This window comes from Indicator indicator, chromosome 3 (genome assembly GCF_027791375.1).
Source record: "Indicator indicator isolate 239-I01 chromosome 3, UM_Iind_1.1, whole genome shotgun sequence".
NCBI classification, from domain to species: Eukaryota; Metazoa; Chordata; class Aves; order Piciformes; family Indicatoridae; genus Indicator; species Indicator indicator.
The window spans coordinates 32,155,488-32,179,362 of NC_072012.1; the positions used below are offsets into that span (position 1 = coordinate 32,155,488).

Consider the following 23,875-nt stretch of genomic DNA (forward strand, 5'->3'; position numbering starts at 1 on the left):
TTTTACATCTCTTTGCTGTGCAAATGAAGTGATAGCTCCCCTCCACAGAAGGCCATCCGTTTACAATCACCCGGGAGATGCAAATTCCAACACTGATCAGTGCTATCTGCTAGCTGTGAGATACATTGCAGTCTTGTGTTCCTATCTGACACCATGCTTCCAGCCCTGCAGAGCTGATAGAGTGGCCAGAGAGGATTCATTCCCATTTCATTCTCAGCTGAGTAAAATAAACTCAGTTATTTAGTAGATCTACCCATGTCATTACACAGTGGCTGATTCAGTGTAATGGCAGAATCTGAGACAGGCACAGGTATTGCAGCACTGACGTTCTGCAGCATTAATGTGGAGGTCACATTTCCCTTTAAGATGAATTTGCCTTTTTTTTGCGGGGGGGAGGGGGGGGGAAACGACAGGTAGAGCGATGATGGGGAGAGAGCATATTTGAATTCTAGAAGTGCAAACCAAAGGACGCTTAGAAAATGCAATTTTAGCCAACTGATTATTTCAGTATCCACCTGCCCCTGAAAAACTCTTCTGGGCTTTTCAGCAGGACTTGCCTAGCAGTCATGACTCAGTTATTGCACAGTCCAAACTGGCAAACCACAGTTCTCAAACTATGTGTGCTAATGTGGCAGTTTAGGCTGGGTGCCCCCTGCCACTGCCGCATGAGATACACCTCTGGTGTCCTGGGTGCCCACCCACAGGGGTGGACACAGGAAACGACGTATTTCTACCCATAAATCCTGCACCCTATAAGGCCACCTGCAGAGTCATTCTCTTCCTCTTTCTTCCCTCTCTGCTCCCACGGGAGATGTCCTCTCTTATCGGGTAATGCCGGGGGAGTATCCTCAAGGCCTCTTAGGCCTGTCTAGGCCTAATGCCAGGAGGAGAATGGAGGGGGGGGCAGTCTCAGACCTGGCCAGCCTGAGACTTGCCTAGCAGCGGGAGGGGGAAGAAAGAGCCCTGGGGGGTTTGGGTTTACCCTCAGGTGGGAAGAAGGGAAGGATTGGGAAGCTTTGGGAATACTGTGAGGGATTCTGTACGCTTTGGGATACTCTTTGTCACTATGCTTTGTGGTTTGTAGTTCTCTGTAGCTTCACCAATTGCTTTTTCCATTTAAACTTTCCATCACTCTCCAATCCATTTGTGTGAGTCTCATTCTTTTGTCCCTTTCGGGGCAAGAGAGGATCTGTGACTGGCCCCAAACCAGCACAGAAAAAAATACAGTGACCAGGTAGTCAAATCATTAGGTAGTTGACCAGGAGATGGCCAGCAGGAACAGGGAGGTGATCGTCCCCCTGTACTCAGCACTTGTGAGGCCACAACTCTAGTATTGTGTTCAGTTCTGGGCCCCTCACTATAGAAAGGACATTAAGGTGCTGGAGCATGTCCAGAGAAGGGCAGCAAGGCTGGTGAAGGGCCTGGAGCACATGGCCTACAAGGAGCATCTGAGGGAGCTGGAGTTGTTCAGTCTGGGGAAGAGGCAGCTGAGGGGAGAGCTCATTGCTCTCTACAACTACCTGAAGGGAGGTTGGAGTGAGGAAGGGGCAGCCTCTTTTCCTTGGTGTCAAGTGACAGGACTAGAGGAAATGGTTACAAGCTGCACCAGATGAGGTTCAGGCTGGATGTTAAGAAATATTTCTTCACAGGGAGGATTATCAAAGACTGGAATGGTCTGCCCAGGGCAGTGGTGGAGTCACCATCCCTGGGAGCATTCAAGCGGTGTGTGGACCTGGTGCTTAGGGATGTGATTTAGTGTTGACCCTTCAATGCTAGGTTGAAGATTGGACTGGATGATCTTCGAGGTCTCTTCTAACCAGACACATTCTGTGACTGCGATTCTGAGACCCCCTATTTTTATTTGTTTTAGACCTATGTCTGCCCCTGCTTTTGAAAATGACTTTGAGCAAATAATTTCTACCCAATTTTCCATCTATAGTCAGGGTACTACTACTTCTGCTATTACACTCCTTACTGATGGTCATTGAAGCCCTGTTTCTCAGTTTGGTGTGTTAGCTACTGTTTGCCCATGTAATCCACCAGTCATAAAACCTTTGAAAGTGTAAAATCCCAAACATTACAAGCCCTTCTGTGAAAAGAAAAACTAACTTGTGGTACTGCATCCACTGGGACCTAGGCAGGACAGATGGGATACAATCATAGAATCACAGAAGGGACCTCTGGATATCCTCTAGTCCAATCCCCTTGCTAACGCAAGTACACCTAGATCAGGTTGCACAGGAATGCATCCAAGTGGGTTTTGAAAATCTCCAAAGAAGAGACTCCATTCTAATCAGGAGAGGATTCACATTTATTCCACTCTGATACTTGCTGATATACCACCCTGTAAGCTAGAGTGCTCAGACAAACACTTGACATGAAATTTGCAAGTGGGATAATCCTTTTGCATCTTTTTAATAAATTTTAGCCAGCAGAGTGACTCAGTATGGATTCAATACTTTACATGACATAGCTGTGATGGTTTTGATCTATGAGGAACTGCCAAGTCAAGTTTGCTACCTTGTGAAATCTCATCCTTCAATGAAATCAAGCACCTCAGCTGCATCAGAAACCTCAAACAAACTGGATGTCATTTTGACATAATTTCCTCTGAATGACCAATGGTAATTGTTGCTGTCTACTTCACAGAAACACATCTATGTGATTCACTGAAAAGTGCTGCCCATCACAGAGACATTGTGATAGCAGTGACAATACTCTCCTTCTACTAAACATTCTTTGAGAATGATCTCCAACAGGCAAGGACAAGATGGTTTGCTTCAGTTGCCAGTGCATGCACAGGCTGGCATGTAGACACACTGACCAGCTGTATTCCTGCAGTAGCTCCTCTGAGTGTTTCAGCACTTCAATCAACAACACAACTTTGCTCTGAAAATGTACAGCCAGTGCACAGGCATTTGTGTTTTCAAAACAACATGTATCACTTTTGCTTTCAGAAGAGGTTACAGTAATCCTTTCTTCAAAAAGTAAACTTGTGGCATCTTTCACAGGTTTGCTACTTCTCACAAATTTCTGCTCCATGCATGAAAGAGCAGTGTGAGGGAACAGGACAGAGAGAAGATCTGAGAGAACCCTACTCAGGCTGTGAATTTCCTCCCAACTTCCCCCCCTCTTCCCCCTGCCCCAATCTTGCTTGCTGAGATAAGCACACATGTAGGTACTTTCAGACAGAAAGGATGTATTATTGCAAAGCTATACAAGAGTATTAGAAGGCTATCTTTTAAATGTCAACAACCTTGATCCTCCAGTCCCAGCACTGGAAAAAAACCCACATTATTAAACTGGATGAATGAAATTCACCCCACTGCCATATGCTCATAAAAGTAGCTGAACCACATACGCTGTACGTATGGTTCTCTCTGAAAGCAGAGGCATGCTGTCTTACAGATGATTCTCCCTCTTGCTTTCAGCCAAGAAGAGCTTTCTCAGAGTGTGGAAGAAGTAAGGGTAGTTTTGTGGAATAAATACTGCAATACATTTCTCTAGCCCTGATACTACTCCAAAATACTACTGGTTCCTATCCAGAACCGCTTTTCCAGATGTTGCCCATCCAGAATTAGTTTTATGGATGTAACCAAGAGAAGTTACAGTGAAGCTTAACTTGAACAGCAGTTTCAACTGTAACAGATAAAGAGAAGGTCTCCAATCTCCCCAATGCACTCAGCTTTGCTTCCTTTTTCCCTCCAAGTCCCTGGTGTCAGTGCAGCAGGAGAGTGAGAAGCAGCCTCTAAGTCTGCATGCACCAAGACTGGTCCTTCTGCTGCCAGAGAAGCTTCAGAGCCCTGTTATGTTTTATGCTCAGCCATGGTATCTCTCATAAACCATGTGTGTTACCACTTCTCTTCATTATCTTTTGTCATCCTTTGAGAAAAATTAACTCTTCACCCCTCCCAAAACCAGAAAAAAATACTTTCATTAATATTTAAAAGCAAATAGCTTTGGTTTGTTTGTTTTGAGTTTTGTTGTTGTTTGGAGCTAGATGACCTCTCAGAAATAACACAATGTCAAATACTGGCTTGCTAAGCAGGTTAGAGACACTGTAACTGCCCTACATCTCCATGCAATGCTGATGTGAGTGCCCTTCTCCTTGAAACCTACAGAAACAGTCTGCTGAGATTTTTATTCTGGGCAAAGCACTGAAGCTGACCTCAGTTCCAGGAGTCCAGGACCATTTTCTCCCCATTTGCTACCGTGCCAGAAGTTAAAGCATACTGAGAAGTACATTGGTGATTTTCCTTACTCTACAGGTCAAGCATGGAAGAGCCTTTAGGTTCAGTAAAAGCTAAGGTAGTTTTAGGACACAGATCAGGCTGCCTTAAGAGAAGTTCTTGTTCTCACCACAAACTTCCAGTGGTTCTTACCTGATGGAGCCCCATACAACAACAGTGGAGGCACTGCTAGAAGCAGTCTCATACAGGGCACTTACCACTGCCAGCAGCTTGATGTAGGACAGATCCAGAAAGAGAGGTAGTCTGTACAACAGCTTCGTATCAACAGTCACTAGCAACACATTCCATCCACGCTGCCAGTAGGTGCTGTGGCATGGCCTGTGGAGCCTGAGGGTTTACTTTCATTGCTGGGAGATGGGCACAACCAGTGGCTCACTATTCTCTCTACAGGGTCTTCCATCAGGATGTGCCCACCCCAACCAAGCTTTCACAGGGAGGGTGTTGAAACCTCCCATGACAGTGACTGGCATAATGAGCACACTTCCCTTATACAGCATATTTTGTGGCCTCAAGATTAATTATCTGGCTAGGTCAATGGAGACAGGCTGGCCAAATGTGGAGGGAAGGTCCACAAAGAGACAGCAGAGAAAGGACTTTTTGGTTGCTCAACTGCTGTTCCTAAGACACTCCACATAAGGCAGTGAAGTAACACAATACAGAAGAAATTGTTTGCTTCTTCCTGACCTACACATCCAATAGTGACAGGGAATCTGGCCACCATCTTTCACGGGAAACAACTGACCACTAGGAAATGAATTCTTCAAAGTAACTCTGAAAGCTTCAACCCAACTGTTTAAGATATCTTTCTAAAAACTGCCAGTGTGGAACCAGTTAAGGGATCGGAAACCCTTGAAAGTCTCCTTGATGTCAGTGGGAGCTCTAAATTTAATACTAAGGCTGGGATTTCATTGTTTGTAAAATGGATTTAAAAGAATAAGAAAGTACACAGACTACTCATTAACTGATCATTTAGAAAATCATAGGAAGTGTTTCTCACCTGTGTGTATTAACTGCAATAATTATAACCACCCTCATGGTAAAGAAAAAGAACGTTTATGTAATTCTCCCACTAATTTCCCCCTGCACATGCAAATAAAAATCATTTAAAGGCTACTACAATAGTAACAAATAGCTAACCAACAAATGTCAAAGGCTGTAATATTATCACATTAGTTTTGGAAATCTTTTACATAACTTGCATAATTTAAATATTTACAAAATATAAATGTTCTTATCTTATCAAAAATAAGTCTTTGCACATTTAAACAATAGAAATGCTTTTTAAGCCAGGCATCAAATCATTGCATAAAAATAAACAACCTTTCACAGATGTAAAATAAAATTAAACCAATGTATAGAGGGGGAGAAAGTGTTATCAATAACAGTTTAAATACTTAAGTGGTGTGAGCCAATCCACAAATTACATTGTGCATTGAACTTTCTTAGGATGCAACCTAATGAAAAGTTATAGCTGCTGCTTCTACAAGGGAAAGCAATGTTTAACAAAATCTTTTGCTTTATGGCAGATTTCTTTGGGCTTAATCTTGCATGGCTAACTGTGAAAATGACTGTGAATGACCAGCCAGATGGTTGAATATGGCAGGTCATTACATACAGTACAAGAGAGGGTGGCAGCCAGCTGACTCACAAATTGTGTGTTCAAACGGTGAGGAAATGACTGCAAAGGATTTTATTTCCTTTCAATACCAAACTGTGTTTATGTCCCTCCTCAGATCTGTCCTTTGTGCATTTGAAAGACAATCTATAAAATGCTGAGGCTATTCTCGTTCATTAAGCTGTGCTCCAGCCCCTCTACTGTGGACACAGCTTGCTCCATGCTGCTGGACCGAGCCAGGCAGCGCCCAGCTCTCAGCAGCCACATGTTTCTCAGCACCAGATGCTTTTCTGCATATAATGCAGAAGATGGCTTTCTAAACAATTGCAAAGCAAATGCTGCATGGTCAACAGCAGAACATTCCCCATAACTTTTTTTTTTTTTCCCCTAAAGCCTGCAGAAATTAACCCTCTAGTTAACCACCTAGTCCCAGTTTTAAAAATGCAGACATAAGGATTATATCTAATGTGTCTTAGACACCCTCTTAACTCTTCAGTCTCTGGCTAATGAGATTTTGGTGCTTTTTCCGATGTAGTTACTGATCATGTAGATCTTCAACATGTTGTGGCTATTAAAGACTTGGAAACTTTAGTGTCTGTCCCTGCTCATCGAGTTACACATTCAAACGTGTCAGCATGTGTTCTTTTTTGTTGTTGTAGCTGTTCCTGCATAGTAGGCTGCTTTTCAGTCAGTTGCTTTTTCATACACTAGTTTGGCCTACCCATTGTTTGGCAATACCCATTCCCCTGAGGCCGATCACCCACGGTCCCACGTGGTAAGAGCAATCGCTGCCTCTGCAGAAGTGTGTTGTACCAAACAGTGCAGGCTGGTTTGGCCATGTTTGCTGTTTGGCCATGTTTACTTGCAGGTGTGTACATCAGTCATGGTCTCACACCTCCGGCAGCGCACGTAGCAGCACCAGACAAATTTGCATTCACACCTCTCCACGTGCCTGACAACGTGTGTGTTGTACCCACGCCCGCAGCAGAGGAGGTTGCAGCCATCAGGTCCCTCCGAGGTGCGGTTGCATTCCCTTCCCTGAGTCCCAGGAATCCCCAGTTTTTGGTCTTCGACACAGTAATTGGGTGATTTGTTCACATACAGCAAGTCTTCTTTCCCGATTGGAATTTTTCGCTGGCTTTTCTCTTTTCTGCGTAGCTTTTTTTTCAGTTTGTCTGATATTTGTATGCTGTTTTCATACTTATCCTTTAAAAAACGGCCAATCTTTTCAAAGGAGGACATAGTTTTCCAACAAGTTTTCACAGCACAGGACCCAGAAACACCATGACAACGGCAATCCACTGACATCAGCTTTGCTACAGCCTGAAAGCAAGGGGAGAATGATATTTGGATGTGGTCTTTCATTCATTAGGAATACTGCCTGACATCAGTAACACAGAGATCTTGAAGTATTTGCTAGTACAGCTGACGCTGCCATTTCAGTGATGGAGAAGTCAGAGCAGAGGAGGATATATGTTTGGGGGCCTACACGAAAGATGAGAAGGGATTCTGTCAGCAAGTGTAGTGATAGGATGAGGGGTAACAGTTTCAAACTGAAAGAGGATAACTTTAGATTAAATATTAGGAAAAAAAGTTCTTCACAGTGAGAGGTGATGAGACACTGGAACAGAGAAGTTGTGGATGCTCCCACTTTGCTATATTTAAGGACAGGTTGGATGAGGCTTTGAGCAACCTGATCTAGTAGAAGATGTCTGTGTCCATGGCAGGGGAGTTGGAACTAGATGATCATTAAGGTCTCTTCCTATCCTAACCATTCTATGATTCTATGATCAGCAATCAAGTTTCCAACTCTGAACCCCCACTATAAGAAGCACTATTTACTCTGCACTTGCACTTTGCAATGGCAATAATATAACGATATCAAATCACAGTAATGAAAGCTTTTATTTCTGGCTGACTTCTGCTCTGGAGAATTCTGAACACCCGAAATAACTTGTCATGTGTTGCTCTTGAGGAATGGCAGGAGGAAAAGTAGGGATAAGGCAGGTACACATTGGAAGACATTTACTGGGCAGGTCTCTGACATTTTTTAAGGGTGGATTGTGGTTACCACCAAGATCACTAAACATTCACAACACAGTCTGTAAGCTAAGGCCATAGGAATGGCTTGATGTCACACAATAGTGCCTGTGTACCCAATGTGCTTCTGTGTCCAAAGCAGTGCAGTATACAGCGTGGAGGTGCTTCAGGGCAGACCTGTGTTGGAAAAGCAGGTGGACACACACATCTCTAAGCTCCACAGAAAGTGTATCAAAGGAGCCCCTAGAGCTCAGCAGAGGTATTTGCAACTCAGGTATTCTGGAGTAAGTCCCAGGTGCTTCTCACAGGATCAAATCCTGTTCTTGTAATTTAGGCACTACTAGAACTATTGTGAGATTTTAGTGTTTCCAGTTGCATAATGGCTCTATTTCAGACAATTTGACAGTTGCATTCATATTACTTTTATAACTTTCAATGTTTTAGCAAAATTTCTATGTTTTAATGTTGTTACCAACATCAAGATACCCTTTGATGGGTAAGGCTACATCCATGCAAAACCAAGAATAACTATCTCACCAGCAATGGGAATCTTAATCCTGCATTAAGCTTTTGCAACACATGAGAATTGTGACTCAGCTGACAGGAGACCAAGCCTCAAAGACTTGGAATCTGTAAACAAGCAGTAACTTTTTTTATCTAGAACTACAATTCACATAGTCAGCAGACAATCAATATAATAATGCTTTCTGGAATATCTAATAGTCATAGTACAAAATTATGCTGTTAGATTTGTGACACATCTCACTTTAGAGTTTAGAAAAGAGCACAACAAGAATTGTCACACGCACAAGGCATCATAACTTGTTTTGGTTTATCTTTCCATTAATGTATTCTCTGGAGCCATCCTGTAGACTCATACAGGCTATTTGTTAATGGTGTGGAAAACTGATGTCACCATATTCCATTTTACTAACCTTTCCCCCATATTTACTTTCCATAATCAAGACAATTGGGAAATGTAACAGAAATTGTGAATTTAAAATTAGCTAATGGTAAGTTTCTTTTGAAACTTCTCATGGAGCAAGATCAATATAGATTCAAATTATTCCTCTGTAGTGTCACTGCATTGTTCCCACTGTATTGTTTTAAGGTGACTGGCCCCTCTAGGAGGGATTGAGGGACAGGGATAGCCCCTGCCTCATGGCACAGAGCACCAGAGCAAGACGGATCATGTATTCTACACCATACTCACATCATGCACCCTGTATGACAGGAAAGGGACTGGCCAGGTTTGATGGGACTTGTCCTACAGAGCCAACGCAATGCTGAAGCAGGACACGGCTGCAATACACACCTGTCGCTCAGAAGTGCACAGTGTTAGGGGGATGCACATAGTTACTGGGAGCATGACTTCTGGACTGACGCTTCAACCAGGGCTCAACCTTTAGATTCATATGGTGAATGTTTTCAATTATTCCTAACATTGTGAGAAGATTCTCGCTAAGGAACAAAATTTCATAGAGAACTTCAAAGAAGAGCTCTCATTCACAGAGACATAAGTGGATAAATGTGTCCTTCTGCACAAGCTGGAACAGCTTTTCAGTTTTCTTAGGCTAGTTATAAACTGACTTGATTGGTTGTGAGAAATGATCAGTGTGGAACAGAGCTGGATCCACGAATGCTGTGTTCAGCCTCTAGCCCACCTGAGCAGTTCCTCTTGTCTCTATTGCCACTTGATATTTGCAGCCCCAACGGTACTAGCACAAGAGTGCAGAGTTTAAGTGATGAACAGGATGCAAAGCCAAACATTGGCCTGTATTAAAAACTAAACCCAGGAAAAGATATTTTTGAAGTGACTTTCACTGATCCAATGCAATTAAGACAGAGCAGTATGGGGTGGGAATGTGTGGCTAGAACAGGCAGATGGACAGAAAGCAGAGATTGGTTTGCTGCAAAGCAAAGTGCCAGTGGAATCACAGTTTGTATAAATCCTAATGCAAAGTGATGCTTAATATCCTCAAGCTATGCTCTCTGTTTCCAGGCACTGTTCTCAGCTGTGAGACAGGGCCTGAGAGTACTTGTTTTGAAATGGGAACCACTTGTAGTCAAACAACCTAACTTAAGCCTCCAGTAAACTAGTAAGACTATGCATGTAGATAAGCACATGCCCTGCTGGAAGTACAGCACTTAAACCCAGACTGTTGGTGGGTCTGTTACAAGTAAAACTAAACTCTTAGACAAAGCCAAGTTATTTCAGTGTGAAAGCACAAGTCCTGCAGATCATATAAATTTCCACAAGTGGAAAAGTGAGCAGTATTCTGCCATCATTAAATAAAATACTAATACAATAATAGTCAGTCCATAGTGCCTGACTCCCTTCATCCTTTTTTATAATCAGCAGAGGTGCACAATTCATGTATGTGCATCTAAGTACACCGGACATTACAACACTAAAAGATGATGAATATTTATCTTGTGGTAGAATAAGGAATGAAATCTGAATCTTCTGATGTTTAGGTTAGTATCCTAAACAGTAGACAATTCAGTCAAAGGATCCTTACTGTTTTAAGTTCAATATATCTTGGATTTAACCATGAGATATATAAATGAAAACCAGAATTTTGTATAGAAATGGGAAAAGAACAAGATACTACTGCACATACCAGTTCCATTAGTATGCCCTAACAAATGTCCCTGCAAGACTGCTCTTGCAAGACACAGAACCAGGAACATGACAGTATTTATTACAAAAGGCCATAAGGTATCTTGTAAGCCTCAAAACATGAAGGTAAACATTGTCCAGCATCTCCTAGTTAAGGATTTTGAAACTGCAAAAACTGAAGAGTTCTGCTAAACTTTATGTCAGCTAATACTGCTGCTAGAAATCCCAAGCACCAACAGTAAACATTCTCTTTCACTCTGGACAGTAGTCAAAATATTTGCTTTATCCTATAATTTACCGTTAAGTTACAAAATATTTATGCACGGAAGCCGACCAAATACTTGGCATATTTTCTTCCAAGACAATGAACAACAAATATACCATTGATACAATATCAGTGAAATATGGCCTTCCGGCCTTACAGACTTGCAGCTCTTGCTTTTTGCTTAAAAAACACCAGTGTTTTGGAAAAGGAAGGATTGTATGTATGGTGTGCCACAAATAAGACCCTGACAGCATACTCTGAGAGCCTTATTGGAGAGCTCAGTATTGTGAAAAACCTGAAAGCCCAAAAAGTCCTAAAGCCTAATGGATCCTAATTGGGCAAGATTCTACCATATTTCTGAACACTACAACTGGTACTGTTTCTACAATTTTTACAAGTGGTTTCATGAATTTATGTATAATAAGAGGTACAACTCAACATGACTAGTAATAGAAGATACTGCAGCTGCATGATGTTAAAGTTGCACAAGGTGGAATCAACCATCCTTTAGTGCATATAATTGAATCTAAGGTAATCTGGTTCCTGTGAAAAATGCTGTTCATAGAAAATGAAGACTTTCTTAACCACATCCTCCAACCCCTTGTAACTTTAGCTCAGGGTTTGAAAATCCATTATCTTCGACTGAATGCACTCTTCCCCTTTGCCAGTCAGTCTTGCCTCCATGACAGAGTTGGCCCATCTGTGTAACCACTATAGATAAGATCAGGGAACTGACCCAACTTTAAAGAAAGCAACACCAAAAGAAAAAAGTTTCTCTTCTAGACTCTGTGTGTGTGTTTTTTTAAAACCTTAATGGTTTCTTGGTAAAGTTCACAGTGCAAGACCCCAGATGGTGGTACTGGCACACCTGCAGCAATGGGTGATGAGCACAAAGATGGTACAGGAAGACCATAAATAAACACTGTCACTGAAGACAAAAGGACAGCAAACGACTGCTTCTGGTAACATAAAGCTAAAGGCAGACAAAAGAACAGAATATCAAAGAGAAGATCTGTGTCACTGCCACCTAAACACAGAAGTCACATATTTCTTGCTCTTTGAAGTTCCTCTGGAGCTTTGCAGTCTTTTTCCCTACACTTCCACTGTCAGCCTAATACTAGAAAATGTCACTGTTTAGTGACAAACATAGGTATTAAAATAAAAAATTGTACCTGTACTGTATATTAAAAATAATGAAAATAAGAGATATTTTTTATGATGATTATCTCCTTCCTTAATTGTGTCTCTCAAAAAATGTGATGACCCTTTGTTATTTGCCTAAGGAAATAATCACATATTGTTCTGTTCCTATAATTAATGTCCTCTGCTAAACAACACCAATCACCTTTTCTTCTAAACTGTAAAAATTACTGTAAAATAAAATAGTTTGCACTGATACCACCATGGCTCTTATGATGGCTTATTATGGCTATTCCCTATCTCTGCCAGATAAGAAAGCCTTTTTCGGTAAAACCCATGGATGCTGTTGCTGGCTTACAGGAAATTACTCAGTTACAACGGAGTCCGTCAATATATGTAGTCAAAACAAGAGGGCCTCCATTTCTTTTCTTTAGTTATAACTGTGTCACTGAGCAAAGCAGATTTAATGTATTATGGGGCCAGAGAGAGCCATTAAACATTAAAAACTTCAAGGTAAAGCATAGAAGGAAATTATAAAGAAGAACCAGAACCCAGGAGTGCTCCAAGCGCTGTATTACAGACTCACATCTCCCTGTATTGGTTGCTTCTACCCCTACTTATTATCCTTTGCAGAACTGGATGGAAGGACCCAGTGCCACACCCCCCCACACACACACTTCCCCTTCAGCTGTGGGTTTGAAGTCCTTTGGGCTGAAGAAAAGTTATCCAAAGCCACTTCTCACTTCTCTGAGGAGTACCCTAACACATGGACTTCTATAAAAGAAGCAGGGTCATTTTCATCCCATCTGTTACAGGAAAAAACTAACTCTTGTTTTCCTCTCTGCATGATTTTTGACTTCTACTCTCAGCTCTGGACCCCAGACTGTGGATGGGTAACAATGCCTCATGTCCAGTCTGCTTGCTCATTCAGTATCAGAGAGAATCAAAAATGCAGATAGGATAATAGAACAATCAGTGAAAAACCTCCTAATGTACTATGCTGGTACCAAGATTATTTGAAGGATACAGGATATCAAATATCTATTTAAGGTAAGTCTGATTAGCACTCCAGATCTAATTCTTGTTTTGTGGATTCTATTTTGACCTGTGGAGTTCAGTTAGTTAAAACCAGCTCTTATTCTGAGATTGTACAAGTTTGCTTTGGCAGTGTTAGTGCTGTTCGTGCATTGACCTCATCTGTACCTGCAGTCAAGGAAGGACAGGCCTTGTCTGGTTGATGCCATTTTATCAATGGCAAACAAGCAATGGCAGCCATTTTCGAATGATGACACATACCTGCCTCCCGGCCTCGTTGTTGTGCAGGTTCATCGCTGTCAATCCACTCCTGCTCTTGCCCGTTATGTTCTTCATGGGCACGTCCAGGAACTTTCTGCTGAATGACATTCCATAGTGGATATCATCTGAGCAGCCGCCCCAGTGCCAGCCCTCACTGGCTGAACCCCCATGCCGCAGGTTCATGTCGCAGGAGCACTCAGTCATGTTTCCAGCACTGCATGATCGAGTCACCGAATGCACGAGGCCTGCCGACATCACTGCGTATATGAATGCCGTCTCCTTCGTGCCTGCAAGGCAAGGCATGAGTGTGTTACTTCATTACTCCCCTGATTACCTTCCTGGTGGAGGTGTAGAGAGTGGTTTTACATCTAGGATATTATTAAAAGGGAACAGTTACAAGTTTAAAGTTATCAGAGCCTGGTCTGTAGAGCTGTTTAAAGCAGTTGATATTCACATCCAAAAAAAAAAGGACTTCAGGACCTCTTCATATGACCATGCTATTAATGATGCTGTTTCTGGCTGTTGGTGCCTTGTAATGTTTGGTAACTCCTTTCTGAATCTGGTTGGGAACTGTATCACAGAAACTTTAAAGCTAGTTAAGTTTTAATAATTAAAAAAAGTCAAACCCACAACACACCATACCCCAAACCCCTTATTCTCCACTCTGCTTTTCACTATTCATATTGATATGAAGCAGAAAAGGTTAGGTTAGAACTTGGAGGAGGAACTTGAAGCTGTCACAATCCTGGGTTACTTTGATATAGGGCCAGAACCTACCTCATGCTAAATTTAGCAAACATTGAGGTTGTTCTAGTTCACAAAAGCTGCAAACAGCCCCTAGAATCTTAAACCAAGTACGAGGATATTTAGGTTATGTGCTTTTCCTAGAATAAGCTGGCCATGGGAAAGACAGCAAAGTAAAAAGCCTTTAACTGTTATACTATATCTCAGAAAAATCATGGGCAGACTTGCCTGGGCCTCTTAAGCTAGTCCTTCTGGCATAATGTAGTACAGACTTTAAACTGTGTCAAGTAAACACAGATTTTAAGCAAACTGAAAATCAAGGATTGGTCATTAACAGCAGCTAAAATTTTACTTGACTAATTTTCATTGTTTCAAAACCAATTTGTTATTTGCATTCGTCCAAGTGTCTGCTCATGGGCAGCAAAGTTCCTGTTTGTTTCGCATATGTCTATGGTGCTAATTCTATCATAAAATGATCCACAGGATGTAGTGAAGGCTTGGAAGTTATCACAGCCACTCACTTCTGGGTCTGCAGGACAGAAGGACTAACATGTGTATAGCACAGTAAACTGCTGCCTGGTTTTTAACTTTTCCTCTTTGGTTTTCATGGTTAATGTTTGGGAGTTTTTCAGCTTTGCATTGTAGTATAAAGTGAAAGTTGCACAAACACAATATGAAGTACTACAATACTTAAGTTCACATCCACGGCTACACCAAAATCATTGAGCAGGATGCTCAAAAGAAACTTGCAGGATCAAGACCTTTGATACTGCCATTTCATACAAACAAACTCTCACTGTTTCAGTGTGAATTTCAGCATTTCCATTATTAGTTCACACAAGGAAAGCAGCTTTGGTCTCACTGTGCTGAGCAGTGTCACCTAATTGAGCACATACGATGTCAGGTGCTGCACTTTGGTCACAACAACCCCATGCAGCGCTACAGGCTGGGGTCAGAGTGGCTGGAGAGCAGCCAGGCGGAAAGGGACCTGGGGGTACTGGTTGACAGCAGCTGAACATGAGCCAGCAGTGGGCACAGGTGGCCAAGAAGGCCAATGGCATCCTGGCCTGCATCAGGAATAGTGTGGCCAGCAGGAACAGGGAAGTCATTGTGCCCCTGCACTCAGCACTGGTTAGGTCACACCTTGAGTACTGTGTCCAGTTCTGGGCCCCTCAATTTAAGAAGGATATTGAGATACTTGAACATGTCCAGAGAAGGGCAACGAGGCTAGTGAGAGGCCTTGAGCACAAGCCCTACAAGGAGAGGCTGAAGGAGCTGGGATTGTTTAGCCTGGAGAAGAGGAGGCTCAGGGGGGACCTCATTGCTGTCTACAACTACCTGAGGGGAGGTTGTAGCCAGGAGGGGTTTGGTCACTTCTCCCAGGCAACCAGCACCAGAACAAGAGGAGAAGTTTAGGCTTGAGGTGAGGAGAAAGTTCCTCATGGAGAGAGTTGTTAGGCCTTGGAATGTGCTGCCCAGGGAGGTGGTGGAGTCACCATCCCCAGAGGTGTTCAAGAGGGGATTGGACGTGGCACTTGGTGACATGGTTTAGTAGTCATGAGGTCTTGGGTGACAGGTCCAACCTTCTGTGGATTCTGTGATTTTAAAGCAATTTGTATTGCATATGGTAATCTGAGCAGATTTATACCTGCAATCAAGTGACCTTTTTGAAATATGATGTGTCATTACTGCACTCATTTAGTAATTATGACATAAAGGGATAAAACCAACTTCAATCTAAGAATAACATTTCAACAGAGTTAAGTGGATCTAGTTAAAGGCACTGCCACCCGCGGGCGTAAGAAGCAAAAAATTACAATAAGCAACAATAATTTTGGAAAGACAATGGCTGGTTTTGTCTACCTGGAACATTTCGTCTACCTGTGCTCCCCTCCCGGGGCGAGTGGGCTAGCCGTCTGCGGCGACAGCACTCTGCCGGCCGGTCCCTGCGCCCGCTCCGCCGCCGCCCCGGCCCCCGCCGCCCGCCCCGCGGGACCCCTCGCGACGACGGTGGGAAGCCTCTCCCAGCTCCGACGGCGGGCGCACACGCGGGCCGGTGGTCCCCGTCGGGGCGGGCACTCACCGCTGCTAAGCTGGTGCCCGAAGGCGGCGGCGGCGGGAACGGAGGCGGCAGGAACGGAGGCGGTGGCTCCGCGGCGGGCGGAGGGCAGCGGGCGGCAGTCCCAGCGCTCGTGTCGGAACTGGCTGCGGCACTCCTGGAGGCCCAGACGCGCTCCCTCCCGGATGGCGGGCACCAGCTCCGGCTTCTGCTTGCATAGGTCTTGCTGCCGGCGGCTCAGCGGCGGGCTGGCGCAGCCCGGTTTCTCCGGCCCGCCGGCAGCGGTGATGCCCAGCCACCTGCAGAAGCAGCACCCTCATCAGCGCCGGGCCCAGGCAGGCACCAGGGGACGAGCGCCGCGCAGCCCTCCCTCCCTCACCCGGCTACTCACATCCAGGTGCCGGCCCCGGCGGCGGGGCAGAGGGCGAGCAGTAGCGCTGCCCGCAAGAGGCACGCCCGGAGAGGCACCTCGCGCCCCATGCCCGCCACATCGAGCCCCGCCGCGCTGCCGCTGCCCGGCCCCTGGGCAACAGGGACCGAGGGGGACGGCGGCCAGTAACGCCCCCCTACTCGATTCTCTCCTTCCCGGGAGGTACGGGTCAGCTAGCAAAGGAAGCTTAGGCCGTTGGAGGGTCCTCTCGGGGCGGATGGGCTGGCGATAAGGGCAGCGGGAAGGGAAGCATTGGGAGCACTTGACTCCCTTCAAGGTGAGAAAGTTGAGTTTGATGTTTCTCTGGCTCCGTCCCCTGCTCTGCCTCCCGCTGCCGCGCATTGGCCGTCCGAGGGCCGGGGCGGGGCGGGGCGCGGTGGGGGTTCCGCACTGCTCCGCTCTACTCCGCTCAGCACAGTACAGCACCGGACCAGACCGCACGGCATTTCACCGCGCCACTCCGCCGTGCTCTGGCTGGTGGCGGCGCGGCTGCTCGCCAGCCTCTCTGCGGTCCTGCACGAGTCCTCTGGGATTCGAAGAGCTGGGAGCAGCTGAGAGGGGTGCTGGCGGGGTCCGGGGCAGACAGAGTGGGACTGCAAGCTGTGGAACCTTCAGGTCTGTAGTAATTACATCCAAAGAAACAAGAGATGGTTCAAAATACTGATGTTAATAAATCGAATGCTTAGCAGTGTTAACTACCTGGCTTCAGCACCAGTATCCCAGCATTTGTTGGCTCCTGTTAACTTCAGGGTGACAGTCTTATCAACTACTACCTTAATAATTCTTAGTCGCTCCATTTAAACATTTAAAGACAGTGAGTCAGCTAAGCACCTGGTGAAGAGCTGGTGCTGGCACTCTGGACTTTCAGATCTTCTTTGATCACAGTACATTGTCACTTCCTTCTGTGGAAGTGAAACACCTGCACTAAAAAAAAAAAAAATTGTATAAAATACCAGCTCTGTGAAGACTTTGATTTGACACAGTTGTAAATTAGCAAAATAGCTCTTGTTGACTAACAGCGCCAAGTGAAGGATAAATCATCTCAAATGACAGATGTACGTTTTTAAGAGTACAGGCTGAGAAATAATCACATAAATGTGGCGATCCCTTGTCTGAGATATTTTAAGAATACAGGCTGTGATACATTTAGATCTATAAAATTATATCTCCTTCCTAGTTTGTGCTCATTTGCCTGCTCTTAAAGGGTCTCCAAAGCATTGTCAGTTCTGGGCAGATGCCATATGACCCCCAAGCTATTTAAACTTTCTGATATGGCATGTTTTCTCTGTTCTGAATTTTAGTCTGGAGAACATCTGCTTGTGGTTGGAGAGGAACTTAGTCCAGAGTGAGGTAAACGAACAGAGGATGAGATCGGAACATGGGGAATTAGCCATGAAACAATCCTAAACCAGCCAAAACTGTGTGGGCTGTATCAGAGAATTATCTCATTATTCCAGGACACATGGTTCATTTTATCCTCGTTGCTGTTCCTGGCTCCACCTACTAAAGTTAATTCAAAGCCCTGGTCTAGCAGCCATGTATTTCTTACGTGCTTCTTGATCTGCTATATGGATTTATCACCCATGCTGAGATGACATGGTCCTCACAGATCTTTTTACAGGACTTTTGGGGGTTTTCCCCCTCTGTGGTTTGTTGAGGTTTTATTTATTTAATTCAGTTATTAAAAAAAGATCCTAAATCGCTCTATGTGAAGTTTTCTCTAGAAGCTGCAGAATCTTACCTGCTAATAACAGTGTAAGATTTAAATTAAAGAAATATCGATCTTAAAAAAAATCCAATCTCATTTATGGCATATTTTATATCTGTTGGGTTCCCATATTATGAAATGTGACTTTTTTTTCTACATTTTTGCTACAATGCCCATTAAATAGTAAGGAATACTGTGATCTTCTACAATTATGCAAAGTGAAACAGTTGCAATTTGAAGGGCTGATGATAAAAAGATAAATATATAAATTGTAAGTGACTTCTTGAGAGCATCCAGTTTAATCTCTAGCTGTGACTGAAAACACATTTTTCCATGAGCACTTGATTTAAAGAAGTTTGAACGTACTTGTGTCCTAATCCCTCATTTGTCTCCTTCCCATCTGTTTCCCTCAGAACCACTCCTCCATTGCCCATATGCTTCCTTTCTGGCTGTTGCAGCCTGGTTCCCCACCAGACCCCCACCTTCTGCCCTTTGCCTGCTTCTCAGTTCCCTGCCAGCCATTTACACAATCTCTTTTCTTTGTTTCCTCCAACAATTCTCTCCTCTGGGCAAAAGCAGAACATACAGGATTTTTTTATTAGTCTAGACCTCCATGGCTGCATATAGATTTGTTAGCTACAAGAAAGGGAAGGTCAGATAAATTATTTTGTAATCTATGTGCTTTGCAAACCTGCAAAAGGACAAAATTTGGAAATACTTTTCTGATTTACTGGAATTTGCCAAATATTTTTGAAGTCTGAAATTCTAACTCGCTGGTGCTTCAGAACCCTCTGTGCTGGAAGACCATTCACACCATGACAGAGAGCAACATGAGTGTGATGCAGGAACAACGAACCAGAATAGAAGCCCAGGTCAAATGGCAAACCTCAATAATCAAAATTTACTGCAAATCAGCAAAGATAAATTAGACTTACTGCTTATCTTACTTTCTCTGGTTAAAGTGGGGCTATTTCCCATTTTTCTGTTTCAAAAATAAGACAATAGGCTGTCATTAAAAGAAAAAAGTCTAAGGCAAGTGGTATTTCCTGAATGAACATTTACTAATTTACTGTTTAATGATGACTAATGTGATCTTGGCAGAGCTAATTTTATATGTGTGTGTGTACGTGTATATATATATATATATATGATTCATTGTTAGAAGGGGGAAAATACTCTGTGGTGCAGTAACTGTGTAAAGAAGCAGATCACTTGAAAGATAATGTTTCAGACATAGACCAGTTATCTCTTTAAAGCTAGTGGTCAGTGTTCTCACTATAGCCAAGAGCTGCCATCTTATTTACGAGATATAAGTACATACAATGTTCATTTCTTCTAAACAAGTCACCACTTTTGAAAGCTTCTTCCAAATGACTTCCTTCCTGTAGAACTTCTGATACCCAGCAGAGGTACAAACACAACACAGCAGGCTGCATTATTCTACCCACAAACATGAGCTTTATTGACCAAGGAGTGAGTTCTCTTTCCTAAAAATCTGGGCAGAAGGAAACCTGCCATTCCAACAGAAAAATCTCCCTAAATCAGGATATCCCTTCAGCTATGAAATTTATCATATTTGGTGACCAAGCACAACTTATATTCTTCTAATGTAACAAATGTGCTTTCAATACACCTCAGTGCTGGCTGCCTGATGGCTCCCATTACTCCTGAGCACTGTGGCCATGCTGAGACTGGAGGCACTGGAGAAACTGGAGCTGTGTCAGCATTAGGTGTTGTCATCAATATTTGCACGTGTTGGCTGTGACAAACTCTTCTGAGGAAAGGCTATTTCCAGAAGTCAGGTGCCAGCAGAGCCTTGAAGTGAGTGCAACAGTCACTGAGCCCCTGTAAGTAGTTGTGAACTGTTATCTGCTCACCTATGAGTCATGTAGTTTGGGGCAACTCTATACTCAGCTCTGCACATCACCAGGGTTACTGGGAATTGATAGAAGGATATTGTAGCAGCTGCAAACCAAACCAAGCTCACACCTTGTGAGGCCTGACCCAGCTCAGCTCTCCTGTGCCTGTTTCCTCTGCCCCACTCCCTTCCTTGGTGACTCACAGGCAGTGCCACTTGTGTGAACCACCTTGGTCCTGCAACAGGGAAGGGCTGGAGGCAACCTATGCTCTCATCCCACTTCCCAGCAAAACACCAGTACCTGAGTAGAGTTGTTGCACCCTGGAGGCTGAGACAGTACTACACCCTCAGTAAGAAAGGACATGTGCAGTGAGAGCCAGGATTTAAGACCAAGGGTCCTCACACTTGCTACAGGTCTCCCTTATACTGCAGCATCTCTCTGTCTTGATGTCTCGGCATACAAGTCTCAAACCCTTTATAAGGTCAGGTTGGTAATGGAAGGGAATTTACAGGAGAAAACAGAGAAGTCTTTTCTCCCATACAAGATCCCAAGATCACTCTGCCTTTTTGCTGTTATCAGTGTTGTTTTTAATTTTAATATGTATAGCCTCAAAGTACATGTCTGTTGCTAATTTAGACCTTGCAAGCTGAGTTTACAGAAATTAAAGCATATCCAGTAATGACATAGTGGCAGATGGAAAGCTCACAAACAGACCTCACAAACGAGTAATGATTCCAAAGGTACCCCTTCATATTAGAATGACAACACAGTATACAGAACTGCATTTTCTATGTGCATGGATGTACAAAAAATGAGAAGAAGGACCTGGAAGGCTTATCACAATGTCTTCTGCCTTTCCCAAAAAATCCAGAAGAAAGCTAGTGCAGCCTCTGAGCTTTCTGGGGCCTATAGCTTCAGACTGTTGCTGAAGTAATTGCTGAGCAGGTATCTTGGCAATCTACATCTATTGGTGATGTGCTGCCAAGAAAACCAGAGCTTAGGAAAAGGAGTCTCAGGCTAATTTTGGAGTCTGTTGTTCCCTGTCATTAAATCTGGAGACAGTATCCTGGACTTAATATTTACATGACTGCTTGAGATCTGCTCATGTTTGGGGGAATCCTGGAAGCAGAAAGGGGTTACTTCTGAAGCACTGCTGGCAAAGTGTTCTCTGATATGGACAGTCTAAACATAGGTATTTTCTAGAGTTACTCCAGCCAGATTTTTGGCATAGCAATCCGAGGTAAAATGCATCAAGGGAATGCTGATAAGACTTCAAAGCATAACTAAAAGGGGTGTGAAAGATGTGGGGAAAAAACATTTAATTCTTATGTCACCCATATCCTACTTACTACTAAAAATGAAGATTATTAGTAAAATCATATTTGATAATAGTGCACCTTTATGTCATCAATGAATTTACCTGGTTGTTTTGAGGAGGAAGGGAATCACTTTAGGAGACATGGTACTATAAAACCCCAAATCTTCCACTGACATAAAATTTGCTTAATGTTTTTCTTCCTACTTAAATCAGCATTACTTAAGCTTTTTATGTATGTATATAAAGTGTCTGAGATTAGGGGAGGGCTGGTGCTGCTGGCTGGTGTTGTGGAACTTCCAGGAGATAATCATGGAGTTTGGTGAAAGCTCAAGTGTATGGAAGAACTCAAGTGACTTTAGTGGAGAGGAGAAGTCTGGAAGTATTCCTTATTTAGTTTTTAAATCAGACTTCCCTGAGGGTGTAACTCTGCTGCTTTGTTGCTATATGTGGAAGCTTTATACAGAAGTTCCTGAGATAAGCAAGATAAGATACTCAGTGTGTGTGTTCCTGCACATTCATTGTGTGCACAGAAATGGCATGCTCACAGAGAGTTTGCTGTATTTTAGGTATACAACAAGGAGAGGAAGGATGGATAGCTCCCCTAGAAGCAGTGCTCTGTAAGCTCACTTCATATTCCTGCCCCAACTGCTCATTTGCATTAACAGTTTCAATATAACACTTTTACAGCAATAATTTTATTATATCCCATAACAGTGACATGATTCACACATACAGAACTATTGCCATCCCTAAATGAGCAAACTGAAATTCAGAGAGATATTTAGTTTGCTGGTGTCAGATGACACACCATCATCAAAACCAAAAGAAGGACCTCAGTTTTTAATTCCTAATTTCATTTCTAATGGCTTATTTATCCTTTGAGTGAGGATAATGAATGAAACAGATGGATCTACTCTGTAACTGTCATAACACAAAGCCAGCACTCAGTTTATTATATTTGCATTCACTGAGGTATGGATGTGTGCCTAATTTGTAAAGCACTTGATCAAGTCATGAGACTACTTGCATCATACCTCTGAATTTACCTACAAGGCCAGTCGCAAAAGGAGAAATCTTAGGAAGAAATGGGATTGTGTCAACAACCACAGGATGCTTGTAGTCACTTGCTACCTGTAATAGATTCATGACAGGAAAGAATAAATGGCCTAATTTTTCAAGCTATAATGACAACATTTTTAAAAATCCCAAGCATGTGATTCAAATCATGCATTACCTTCCCTTTCTGCCAGTTTCAGTGATCTTATCTATTTCATTACTTTAATTTGTTTTTTTTTTCTGCCTCAGCATTTTTCCTTTACACCCTCAAAAATCCTCATGTCTTTCTCTATTCCCACTTAGCACTTTCAGAGAATCATAAAATTACTTTCTGAGTAGTACAAGGCCCCTGTCAAATTGTATCTATTCGCTGATAATGAGCACAGCAGAGCTTTAAAATCAAGGTGCAAGAAACTCCCGAACAAGAATATAATTCGTCCCTTCATGAAGGTTCATTTTAATGTCAAATGATTACAGGTTTCCTTGAACTAGCAGGTTTTATATAATTTCCAACATTTTTGATTGGGTTAGCTGATAATCAGCTAATAGCATAAGCATCAGATCCTTCACTGAATCTTACTAAATCTTGCTAAATCAGTGTTACATGTTACTTGTTGCCTGAGCCACCTTTTATTTCTTCTCCCCTCCTTCTTACATGAGTGGTTTTTTTGGCTGTGCTTGGCACTGGAGTATTTGAACCCACTTAAACCTTTTAGCACTGTTGTCACAGAGAGTCTTTCAGCTTGGAAATCTTACCCTTGTTATATCCCTACAGGTGTGATATTTATCTGCTATTGCATAGACCAGACTGGTTGTGGTTTAAAATGTGTGTAGCCACAGGCAAGATACCAGAATCTACACTGTTCAGGCTGTCCCCAACTAATGTAACTCTTTGCTAAACTGGCAAGTTATCAAAGTAGCTGATGTTTGACATTTCAGCAACCTTGTGATATCATAGACCTAAATCATGTGAAAGTTAGAGCTCATGGGGTTAAAACAGAATAGTTTTTTTATGGTTTTATGCCCTTCCCACAAGTAGTTTCTTGTTGTACTAAGAATTATTTATTTGAAAACTTACACTGACTTATCTTTTGAGATGTTTGAGTGTTTCATCCGCTGCAAAAATCTGCAGTAACCACAAGTGAAAACAGGAGCCTGATCATGTACGATTCCCCGACTTCTTTGAGGACAACTCAGTATCCCTTAGCACAGCATAGGCAGTAATAAACATGCCTTGGGTTTCACCCCAGAGAGTAGGGCAAAGTGCCCTCCATCCCAACCCAATTCAGAAGATACCACAGCCCATGAGTCTTTGCTAGGAGAGGCAAGTAGGAGGTACATGGTCTGGTGTTGCCCTGGCTAGTCCAGGTGATGCTAGGACCCCATAAACACCCGCAGCTCTTAAGGAAGAGTCTCAGCCCCTTCAAAGTGTGGTAGCTAATCCTGATCCTGACAGTGTAATTGGACGATTT

General features: G+C 43.2%; 1 protein-coding gene across 1 annotated transcript; it reads right to left on the reverse strand.

Annotated features, from left to right (window-relative positions):
* Positions 1-6,723: 6,723 nt before the first annotated feature.
* WNT16 (Wnt family member 16) lies at positions 6,724-16,512 on the reverse strand. The gene is made up of 4 exons (XM_054399701.1): positions 16,424-16,512; positions 16,057-16,331; positions 13,230-13,516; positions 6,724-7,188 (listed from the first exon to the last, which is right to left on the reverse strand). The coding sequence occupies exons 1-4, from the start codon at positions 16,510-16,512 to the stop codon at positions 6,724-6,726; spliced, it is 1,116 nt and encodes a 371-aa protein (XP_054255676.1).
* Positions 16,513-23,875: the final 7,363 nt, after the last annotated feature.

Bases quoted from the DNA above. Each gene is read 5' to 3' on its own strand.
- WNT16 (XM_054399701.1), bottom strand. From the start codon at position 16,512: ATGGGGCGCGAGGTGCCTCTCCGGGCGTGCCTCTTGCGGGCAGCGCTA. The intron at 16,332-16,423 runs GTGAGTAGCCGG...CTGCTTCTGCAG, and splicing joins GCCGGGGCCGGCACCTGGAT to GTGGCTGGGCATCACCGCTG. The intron at 7,189-13,229 runs GTATGTGTCATC...CCTTGCTTTCAG, and splicing joins ACAACGAGGCCGGGAGGCAG to GCTGTAGCAAAGCTGATGTC.